The sequence below is a fragment of the Emys orbicularis genome, chromosome 2 (genome assembly GCF_028017835.1).
Source record: "Emys orbicularis isolate rEmyOrb1 chromosome 2, rEmyOrb1.hap1, whole genome shotgun sequence".
NCBI lineage: Eukaryota > Metazoa > Chordata > Testudines > Emydidae > Emys > Emys orbicularis.
Window position 1 is genome coordinate 163,722,548 of NC_088684.1, and position 12,360 is coordinate 163,734,907.

Here is a 12,360-nt window from a genome sequence, read left to right on the forward strand (position 1 = left end):
AATAAATATAGGATATTCTAACTTAAGAAAATACTGCTGTTTTGCTTCTAAAAGAAAATGTTATATGTGTAAACCTCTCCTCCCACACATGTCACAAAGTGGGAAAAATATAAATTTAAAATACAAGAAAACAAAATTTTTCTGCATGCAAATGGTAGATAAAAACATGTCTTTTTCATTAATTCCCAAGTTCATGGAAATGTAATTGACAATTTTCTGATGTAAAATTACAAAAAGTTGTCATTCATTTTTGAGAAGTCAAACTCCACAGGTAAGGAAAACAAAGGATTATTTCCCATTGCAAACCTAACCGATTGTTTCGTTTTCTATTAGCCGTCCTCGGTGTCATTGAATTCTTTTCTTTGCATTCTTCAGGTTCTTTCCACACATGAACACAAGGAGAGTTGCCAGTTAAAGGAAAAGTGACTAGTGCAGAGGACGACATGACCACCATGAAGGGAAACGGTCTGGTTGCATTGCTGGTTGCAGGTTTGGGAGTCATAGGAATCTTAGTGTCAGCAGCTACAGAAGATTCCCAGTGCCAGCGAGCTGAGCACCCTGTTATAATGTATAAAGGTAAGGAGCATTTCCCCTCCTCTTCCAAACAAATTTTCCAAAAAAGGGAAAAAATACCACACAAGCCTTTTACTTCTGGAAGTTTTTGTTTATATCACACATTGGCACCAAGTGAAAATGAATGTATTGCCCTCTGCCTGGTTGCCTATCAATATTTGTCCAGAAATCAACAGACAGTTTGATTGATTGTACAACTGGCAATTTCAGCTCAGAAGAGTCCCAGGTCTGGAACGATAGCAATATTAAAGGTCGAGAAGGATTAAAGTGCATTGGCGGAGCTCTGTGTTGAAACTTGCCCAGTGTTTGACCTCACTATACTATACTCTTTTCAGTGCAGTTAGTCTCTCTCTTTCATGAACTCTGAACTGACTCACACGGTTAAAAAATATAATAAAATAAAAAGCTTTCCACTGCTACTCAGCATGGGCACTGAGTGATGCCACAAACTATTAAACCAGCAGAACATATATCTGACCATCCTCAGCTGCAGGATGAACACTGCTGCATTCTCATCAGTCAGTGTCAGGCCTCTAGAATACCTCTGCTGTTCTTAAAATCTGCCATGCTGTCTGGGAGATCTTATAGGACAGCTCTAATTCTGAATTAAATAGACAGAGGCAGGGAGCAGAAACGAGATGAAATACATCTCAGACAGGCTAATACAAACAAGTGTACAAACTTTGCTCACAGTTCTCCTCTGAATGTGTAATTGAAGGTGCTAACAGCATTAGATCTCTCATTTTCATTTGTAATTAAAACACAAAATGGATGAGCACGCCTTCTGTAAATACTGCACTTTCTGTCCTTTTGGTTACCACTGCAATCATTACAGTGCTGAGAGTGACATATGGATAAATCAGAATATATGTTAATCAGGTCTTATTCTCCCTTTCACCCTGCAGTAGGGAGGATGCTGGTTGCATTGCTTTTTCAGTATAGAAGTAGTATTTGCCACGACAGGATCCAAGCTAGCGGAGTTGTCAGCGCTCAACATGATCCACTGGGTTGAGCCCCTGCATTGTTTGCAAAATTGTTTACTTGATTACTTACTTTCTGGATTCATGGGGTGATTGCTATTAAAACCTCCTGCTCATTAGGCTTATGACTTAACTCAGCTTTTATTGTAATTCTTAACAAAATGACTGCACCAGGAAAAAAATGGCAGCCCTTGTGGACAAGTTTTACAATTAGCTTATTGAGTTTCATCACCATCTGAATTTAATTTTAAATATTTGTTGTCTAAAGTAATTATGCTAATAATACCATACAATCTTTATAAATTGGGACCAATGACCCTGTTTTGGAAAAACAAAATTTGTTATAGAAATTGCTTTTGGAAAATTTGGAGCAATTAATCTTTGTGTGTTGAACAGAAAGTGGCTTTTGACAGGCTTTATTAGTACAGTTGCTAAGTATAATGAATCAAATGATGAATTTTCATAAATAATTATTATAAATTATTGTTAACATCTGATGTAATGTATTTATTCCGGTAAGATATAGAGGAAATGATTCTGAAATCCAGTATTTGAAGGTGAACTGTGATTCAAAGAAATTAATTTTAACATCAAATTGTACCTTATTCAATGGGACTATACAAGGAGTAAAGTACTACTCAGTATGCGTGAGTATCAGAATCTAGTTTTATTACAAGTGGAGCTTGTAGCACCGCTTGTAGATAAGGTTACCTGAGCCTTCCCATTATATAGTTGCCAACTCTTGTAAACTCATAGTTTGTGACATGATTTTAGTCCCAGTCTTGCATCATCTCCAGAAGGACCAGCTTTCACGTGATTTCCAGCCCTGCCAGGGGGCAAACTCCATCTGATTGACTGTTTTCTCCATTTCTCTGCCTCTTGGGCAAGAAGAGCCAATCAGGGCTGCTGCAGGAGGCAAGCAGATCTCTCTGCTCTCCTCTTAGAAGTGAAAGGAGTTTTTGGATAGGAGAGAAGGCGAAGGAGCAGCTGACCCCATTCTGACAGGAGGAAAGGGGGCATGAGGTAGCAGAAAGCACTGAACAGCTCAGGGGGCTCCACTCTTTTGTCCCCCCTCTCCTCCTGTGAATAATGGGTCAGTCTGCTCTCTGCTTCTCCCACCCTTGCTTCCAGGCCCAGCTCCATTCCTGCGACACCACGGCAAGCCTCGGAAGAAGGAGAAAAGGACTTTCCTGCAACTGTCCCCCAGGTCAGGTGGGCTGGGTGTGAAGAATACTGGGAGTGGCACGAAGAACAGAAGTGCACTGCACAAGTCTAAGGGAAAAAAGAGTTCAGGAGAGTTGGCAGTTTTTTAAAGAGACATCATTTAGGGCACAAAAGCAAACTATCCCAGTGCATAGGAAAGTATGGTATGATACCATCTTGGCTTAACAAGGAGATCTTCTGTGACTTCAAACTCAAAAAAAGTCATGCAAAAAGTAGGAACTAGGTCAAATTATGAAAGATGAATATGAAAAAACCCACAAACATGTAGGGAAAAAGTTAGAAAAGCCAAAGCACAAAATGTACTTAAACTAGCTAGGGACATAAAGGGTAACAAGAAAACATTTTGCAAATACATTGGAAGCAAGAGGAATACCGAGGACAGGGTAGGCTCATTACTCAATGAGGAGGGAAAGACAGTAACAGAAAATGCAGATGGCTGAAGGGTTAAATGCCTTTTTTTGTTTCAGTTTTCACCAAAAAGGATAGCAGTAATTGGAAAACTGACATAGTAAACATCAGTGTAAATTGGGTAGGATCTGAGGCTAAAGTGGGGGAAAGAACAAGTTAAGAATTATTTAGACAAGTTAAATGTCTTCAAGTCAGCAGGGCCTGATGAAATACACCCCTAGAATACTTAAGGAACTGGCTGGTGAGATCTCTGATCCACTAGTGATTATCTCTGAGAACTCATGGAGGACGGGAGAGATCCCAGAGGAGTGGAAAAGGGCAAATATGGTACCTATCCATAAAAAGGGGAATCAAGACAACCCAGGGAATTATAGGCCAGTCAGCCTAACTTTGTTACCCGGAAAGTTAATGGAGCAAATAATCACACAATCAATATGTGAGCACCTAGAAGATAAAAAGGTGATACCTAACAGACAAGATGGATTTGTCATGAACAAATCATGTCAAACCAACCTATATGCTTCTTTTACGGGGTAACAAGCTTTGTGGATAGGGGAGAAGCAGTAAATGTGATATGTCTCAACTTTAGTAAAGCTTTTGATACTGTCTCACATGACCTTCTCATTAGCAAATTAGGGAAATATAGCCTAGATGAACCTATTGTGAGGTGGGTCCATAACTGGTTGGAAAACCATTCTCAGATAGTTGTTATCAATGGTTCACAGTGAAGCCGGAAGGGCATATTGAGTGGGGTCCCTTTAGGGATCTGTCCTGGGTCTGGTTCCATTCAATATCTTCATAAATGGTTTGGATAATGGCTTATAATGTTTGCAGTTGATACTAAGTTGGGAGTTGTGGAGTATTTTTTGGGACAGGGTTCGAATCCAAAATGATCTTGACAAACTTGAGAAATGATCTGAAATAAATAGGATGGAATTCAATGTGGCCAAATGCAAATTACTACATGTAGGAAGTAATAATCAGTCCCATAAATACAAAGTGGGAAATGACTTCCTAGAAACGAGAACTGCAGAAGAGGATCTGGTGGTGATAGTGGATCACAAAAGAAATATGACTCCACAATGTAATACTGTTGCAAAACAAGCAAACATCATTCTAGGATGTATTAACAGGAGTGTTGTAAACAAGACACGAGAAGTAATTCTTCTACTCTACTCTGCACTGATAAGGCCTCAGCTAGAGTACTGTGTCCAGTTCTGGGCACCACACTTTGGGAAAAATGTGGACAGACTGAAGACTGTCCAGAGGAGAGCAACAAAAATTATTAAAGATCTAAAAAATATGACCTACAAGGAAAGATTGAAAAAAGTGGGTTTGTTTAGTCTGGGGAGAGGGGAGGGGAGAAGAAGAAAGGAACATGATAACAGTCTTCAAGTATGTAAAAAGTTCTTACAAAGAGGAAGGTGATAAATTGTTCTCCTTATCTACTGAGGACAGGACAAGAAACAATGGGCTTAAATTGCAGCAAGGAAGCTTTAGGTTAGATATTAGGAAAAGTTCCGTAACTGTAAGTTTAATAAAGCACTGGAACAAATTACCTAGAAAAGTTGTGGAATCTCCATTACTGGAAGTTTTTAAGAACAGATTAGACAAACAGCTGTCATAGATGGTCTTGATCAGTGTTTCTCAACAGCCAATTCATGGACTGGTGCAGGTGCCTGATATCTCCCGGATACAGGTTAGGAAGGCAGCAAGCAGGTCCCTAGTATCAAAAAGGTTGAGAAACACTGGTCTAGATAATACTTAATCCTGCCTCAGAGCAGGGGACTGGACTATATCTCTTGAGGTCCCTTCCAGTCTTACATTTCTGTGATTTTATGAGAGACAAGGGACAGATGTGGGACTGGCAGGTTAAAATTGGGAGTTGGGGGGGTTCATAATTCATTGCTGGGCTGGGGGAGAGACAGTTCTGGGGGTAGGAACAGAATTAATTATTTAGATATTTTGTGCTTGAGGATAAGCCCTAAGCTTCTATCAGGCAGCATTTTATATACATCTTTATAATTTAAACTCATTTGGGTCCTCTACCCACAGCTCCCAAAGGCGGCCAAAATCACGTTACTGTTTAAATTTGGGAGAATTGTTAACACTGTTAAATTGCTATACACAAATTGGGGATGGAGGGAGGGAGTTCAAAAATCAAAAGGCATAGCAATCTCATTATTTTTGGGGTCTGGCTCATGATTTTTGAAGGTTAGGTTAGCAATACTGCCATTATATTACTTTGTTTTCAGTTGCTTATAACTTTGCCAAACTTTAGCCATTCAGGATGAACTTTTCCATCTCGGTTTCCACATGCTCAGTAGAAACTTGTTGGAGTTTGAAAGCTAAATTCTCTTAAAATTCCATCAGCACGTAGCATGATCCATTCTAGGAGTGCAGGGGCTGAGCAGGACTTGCCTTGAAATTGCTTCTCCTGGCTGCCAGGGGCTGCTGTAGCACCAGGCATAGAAACAGAGAGCAGAGAGACTGGCTTTCAAGTGCTCCACCTGCTGGAGCCCAGAGATCATGAAGGATAAGGAGGCAGCATCCTGACTGAAATGCAGAGGAATGAGGAATTAGGAGAAGGGGGAGACAGAGTTGGAGAAGTCAGAGGGTGGGGAGGAGTGTAGAGGAACCAGGGGTGGAAAGATACAGATGGGGACAAAGTCAATAGCTGGGGCCTGTGGGGTCAATAGGAGAAGGGAGGGGAGGAAATGGAGAGGGACAGAAGCCAGGGGGATGCGGGGGTGGAGAGAAGCAGACAGGGAGAGGGACAGACATTAATTTATGTTCACAGTACCCCTGTGAGGTGAGGGGGTAGAAAATGTCAACAATGTACACTAATGTTGGGTACCCAATTTCAGATGCCAAGGCTGATTTTTCAGAGAATTTAGCATTTTGTAACAATTACTTGTTCAAAGCGCAGCTCCCATTGACCTTAACTGTAGCTGTGAAATGCCTTAACCACAAGACTTTTAGCTTACTTCAATTCCCTGCATCATTTACTACACACCTTCCAACGTCTTCAACAAATAAAACAGAGGTCCTACAGACAACAGTGTCCATCAAGGAGGATAGATCCATCAGTGGAGGATAGGTCCATCAATGGCTATTAGCCAGGATGGGCAGGAATGGTGTCCCTAGTCTCTGTTTGCCAGAAACTGGGAATGAGCGACAGGGGATGGATCACTTGATGATAACCTGTTCTGTTCATTCTTTCTGGGGCACCTGGCCACTGTCGGTAGGATACTGGGCTAGATAGACCTTTGGTCTGACCCAGTAGGGCCATGCTTATGTTCTTATGTTCTTCACTGTGTACTGAATGAGGCAGGGGTCCTGTAGAAAAAATAGTGTGATCATGTAATTACAGATCGGATCATAATGCAGATGCACAAAGGGACTGGATTAAGGTTGAACAGGAAACCTTAATTCTTACATTTCCTTACTGTTGAGCACTTGACTTTGCAACCTTAATGCTATTTAAGTGTGAGGGTTTGGGGGTGTGTGTGTTTATAATATATATATATAAAATTTTAAAGTTCCATACATTTTAATACAAAATAATTAAGAATCATTTTCATATTCACTTGCTAAAATCTGATAACTGAAAGTGAAAAATTATCATAATAATTAAGAGTTGCTCTGAGTACAGTAGCTTCTGGGGATGTTATCAGTGCTTCAGGAGGAATAAAGAACTCTGAAATCAGGCCTTGCAGCCAAATAGCCTTTCTTTGAACTATAGGTTAATTTCTAATTTTGTAAAAAAAACATCTTACACTATTATCAAATTTACTGTCAGGGTGTGATCCTGAGAGGTGATGAATACCAGCCAGGGCTGAAGGCACTCAGAATCATGTGGAAGCCACTTTAAAGCATGCAAAAGCCTGCCCTAAGTTTACAGAAATCTTTTTTTAAAACTTTTAAAACTCTTTTAGTCATTTATAAACTGAACAAGATTTGTTTGCTCGCTTTTGCCTTACCAAAGGAGTAATGAGTTTATTTGACCAGGTCTACAGATTGTGATAACATCCCCAGAAGCTACTGTACTCAGAGCAGGACGGTGCCTTTCTATAGAAATTAATAAAACCAGCAATTGTGCAGGAAGAAACAGAGTGCAGAACTGAGGTCTAGGGCTGGGCAAACGCTACAAAGAACCTCATCCTGCAGGATCCATACACAAAGGTTATATGCTTGGAGGTTCAGGTTGTAAAATCCACATAATCATAGAATCATAGAAGTGTAGGACTAGAAGGGACATCGACAGGTCATCTAGTCCAGTCCCCTGCACCAAGGCAAGACTAAGTATTATCTAGACCATCCCTGACAGGTGTTAAACTGTTCTTTAATCTCCAATGACAGAGACTCCACAACCTCCTTAGGTAATCCCAAGGCTTCCATGCAACTCTGCCCCCTTCCAACCAGTCTTGAAAAAAACCCATCTCTTTTGGCTTATCTTTTGATGCCTGCACTGGAAACACAATGGCTTATTCCTACCCTACATCTTCAAAGGCATCTCCCACTCCAGTGGCCTGCTCACTTCTCTCAATTCAGCTTCCTCTAGTTTTCACAAAACCAGAGTCCCCAGCAGGAGCTTCATCAGGTTACGAGGTAAGAGTAAGAGCCATTTTCCACTCCATACATATCAAGTTATTTGGCGGCAGAAAATGCTTCCCTCCCAATGCACATACCGACTCCAATGAGCAGCTTGCAAACAGAGCCCCATAATTCCTAAGGGAACCCCAGGAGTTGTCTAGCAGCCATATACTACAGATTGTGAAGCTCTGCTTCCCTAGTGTGCATTTGCTAGGGTTCTCTCAGGGTTCCAAAGAGATGGTGTTTAGTGATTATGACTAGAGCTAGTTGAAACATTTTTGACAAAATGAAATTTCATTGAAATATGCCGTTTCGCTGAAGTTGCAGTGTTTCGTGGAGATGTACTGGTTTTGACAAAGTTTTCTTCAGGAAAATCAAGAGAACCAAATGGAAAGCCTCAGGTTGTTGAACCAACACCAGACATTATGAGACAATGAACTACAAACTGCTATTAAATAAAATTATTTGAGTGAGAATCTGCTGTAGTGTAAGGCTGAACAGGTGCAAAAAAAAATAAAATTAAAATTAAAAAAAATTAAAAAGTACCCTAGAGTTATCATAGTGACATATTGGTTCTTTGCAGAGCTCAAACTTTCCTTTCCATTGCCCATGTGAAACTCTATTGCTTTCAGCTTGCAGGATATTTTAGATGATGATCCTGTTGAGCAGCTCACAGAAAGGCACATAATTTTTTCACTGATTATTCTTTCATCTTAATATTTCTAACTGGAGGATTGTGGCATATCATCTAAGTGCCAACTACAAAAGTGCCCCCACTTCCACATTCAGTGGAGAATCCTCACTCACTTTCTCATCTGGCAGTTAAAGAGAAAGGAGAGAGATTCCATGAGATGCTGGGAAGACATAAAAATATATTCAAAGGATTATCTGTGTGATTTTAAAATACATCTTTCTGTATCTATTTCTTACATACGCAGTGCTGATAGCCATGAGATAAATTGCTGAACCATGTGATTAATTAACCTATCATGCACTTTTTCTGCCTTATCTGCACTCTGCCTACTATTCCATCTCCCTGGGAACTATACAAATAACCTAAAAGAGCCTATACTACTCATGAAAATGCCACAACTTTAAAATGCTTTATGTTAGGCCCTTCCAGAGCCATCAGTGAGTTTAGTGTGTCCCACGGAGAAGCTGGAAATCTCCCCTACCAATTGTTTGAAGTCAGTGGGAGCTGTTGGGGTCTCAGCAAGCTGAAAACCAGACTACTAATTCAGGTGCCCAAATATGTATTTAACAGCTTAATTTTAGGCAGCAATTTAAAAAAGTCTTTGAGCTATATATTACACATGTTTGCCATGGATTGATTACATATACTGGTGTAAATCAAGAGTAACTGAGGTCACTGGAGTTAAGTGAGTGTAAATTCAGTATGATAGGAGAATGAGGCCATACATATGTGGAGATGATACTCAGGTGACAAAATGGAAAAGCATGTGATAAATCTTGGCCTGTGTGCATGTGTATAGTGTATATATGTGTGTATGTGTACAAATTAGGGCGGTCAATTAATCACAGTTAACTCATGCGATTAAAAAAATTAATCGCAATTTAAAAAATTAATCGCGATTAATCGGACTATTAAACAATAGAATACCACTTGAAATGTATTAAATATTTTGGATGTTTTTCTACATGTTCATATATATTGATTTCTATTACAACACAGAATGCAAAGTGTACAGTGCTCACTTTATATTATTATTTTTGCTTACAAATATTTGCACCGTAAAAATGATAAACAAAAGAAATAGTATTTTTCAATTCACCTAAAAGTACTGTAGTGCAATCTCTTTATCATGAAGGTGTAATTTCCAAATGTAGTTTTGTTTTGTTACATAACTGCACTCAAAACCAAAACAATGTAAAACTTTAGAGCATATTGTGAGGGGTTGGACCCCGCTTTTGGGGTGCCATTTAGCCCGCCTGTCCCACCAGTCTGGGCTCCCCTTACTCTGTGCTGCTGTGACAGGCACTTTCCAGCACACACCCAAGTAGGGACACACCCAACTGTAGAATCACACAGAGTCTGCGATCAGCTTTGTGTGGGAGGACTCAGCTGGGGCATTGCCCAGCACTCCTATGCACACACCCTCTGGAGTGTAAACCCAAAATTATTTTATCTTGCGCTGTATAGAGATCTATATAGCGTAACCTCATGAAAAGCGCCCCCTCTCTCAATGTGGAGGAAGATATGCCCAGCTCTTTGCCCCCACAGTTTTGAATTGCAGAAACTGGGTTTTAGAAAACAAAACAAATTCATTAACTACAAAGGATGATTTAAGTGATTATAAGGGATAGCAAACAGAACAAAGCAGATTACTGAGCAAAATAAACAAACATGCAACCTAAGCTTAATTCACTAAAGAAACTGGTTACAAATAGTAATTTCTCACCCTAAATGTTTTTTTAGGCAGGTTGCAGAGTTTCTGCAGCTTAGAGTTCTAGGTATTTCTCTTCACAGGCTAGACCTCTGTCTTAGCCTGGGTCCCAGTCCTTTCTCCCCATATTAGTCTTAGGTGTTTACAGCAGTCATCCTGGGCAGGGATTCAGTGAAGAACTGGTCACCTTGACTAACTCACTCTCCAGCCTTAAATACGATTTACATATGGCAGGAATCTTTTGTTTCCCTGTTTGATCTCCACCCCCCTTCAGTGGAAAAGTACCAGCTCAGGATGGTGTCCTGTACCAGGTGACATGATCACATGACCTTGCAGTGTCAAAGCAACCATGAGACAAGGTTTATTTGTAACATCCAGAGGAAGGAACTCCAGGAAGATGGGAGATCAGCATCTTCAAAGACCCATTGTCTTTCCTAATGGCTCATCCAGGCTGATTGCATACTGTCTGGTAGGTGTTCCCCAAGTACACACACAGTTGTAATTGTTACATAGTCAATATTTATAACTTCAGATACATTAATGATACATGCATACAAATTGGATAATCACATTCAGTAAATCATAGCCTTTCCAATGATATCTCACAAGACCCATCTTGCATCAAATACATCTTAGTTATGCCATATTTGTATCATAAGCATATTTCTATAAAGAATATGGGGTGTAACGTCACCAAAGATCCACTCAGTCCTACTTCTAGTTCAGCCAATTGCTAAGACAAACACGTTTGTGTACATTTATGGGAGATACTGCTGCCTGCTTCTTATTTATAATGTCACTTGAAAATGAGAACAGGCATTTGCACGGGACATCTGTAGCTGGCGTTGCAAGGTATTTACATGCCACATATGCTAAACATTTGTATGCCCCTTCATGCTTTGGCCACCATTCCAGAGGACATGCTTCCATGCTGATGATGGGGGAGAATTGTATGTCTCCTGCTCTGTGTTTTACCTGCATTCTGCCATATATTTCATGTTATAGCATTCTCAGATGATGACCCCACACATGTTCATTTTAAGAACACTTTCACAGCAGATTTGACAAAATGCAAAGAACGTACCAATGTGATATTTCTAAAAATAGCTGCAGCACTTGACCAAAAGCTTAAGAATCTGAACTGCTGTCCAAAATCTGAGAGGGACGAGGTGTGGAGCATGCTTTCAGAAGTCTTAAACGAGCAACACTCAGATGTGGAAACTACAGAACCCGAATCACCAAGAAAAAAAATCAACCTTCCGCTGGTGGCATCTGACTCAGATGATGAAAATGAACATGCGTCGGTCCACTCTGTTTTGGATCGTTATTGAGCAGAATCCATCATCAGCATGGACACATGTCCTCTGGAATGGTGGTTGAAGCATAAAGGGACATATGGATCTTTAGCACATCTGGCATGTAAATATCTTGTGATGCCGGCTACAACAGTGACAGGCGAATTCCTGTTCTCACTTTCAGGTAACATTGTAAACAAGAAGTGAGCAGCATTATCTCCTGCAGATTGTAGCCAAACTTGTTTGTCTGAGTGATTGGCTGAAGTAGGACTGAGTGGACGTGTAGGCTTTAAAGTTTTACATTGTTTTATTTTTTGAATGTAGTTATTTTTTGTACATAATTCTACATTTGTAAGTTCAACTTTCATGATAAAGTTTGCACTACAGTATTTGTATTAGGTGAATTGAAAAATACTATTTCTTTTGTTTTTTACAGTGCAAATATTTATAATCAGAATAAATATAAAGTGAGCACTCTACAGTTTGTATTCTGTGTTGTAATTGAAATCAATATATTTGAAAATGTAGAAAACACTCAAAAATATTTAAATAAATGGTATTCTGTTATTGTTTATCAGCACAATCAAGATTAATGTTTTTTAATCGCTTGACAGCCCTAGTATGAATAAATATAATTTAACTTAAAGAGCCAGGACATCAAAGAGCTGTGAAAACAACTTTTCAGTAAAGAGAACAAAATGTATAGCATTACTTTTTATTTAATTTTGCTTTATTCTGTTTTGCTTGTATGTGCAAATAGAATTGTTGCAGAGAAATAGGTATAGAAATGCTAATACCAATTTTTATAAAGTGTTCTAGGGCTCCCTCAGACTAACTTGATTTATTGGAAAAACAAATCTACTTAATATTGCATCCTGA

The 12,360-nt window shown here is 39.6% G+C and overlaps 1 protein-coding gene across 1 annotated transcript in view; it reads left to right on the forward strand.

Moving 5' to 3' along the window:
- The first annotated feature begins 443 nt into the window (after positions 1-443).
- SEMA5A (semaphorin 5A) overlaps positions 444-12,360 on the forward strand; it is a 505,753-nt gene continuing 493,836 nt past the window's right edge. The window contains exon 1 of the mRNA XM_065399065.1: positions 444-576. Coding sequence (XP_065255137.1) covers positions 444-576 — 133 coding nt within the window. The remainder of the gene's footprint in view (positions 577-12,360) is intronic.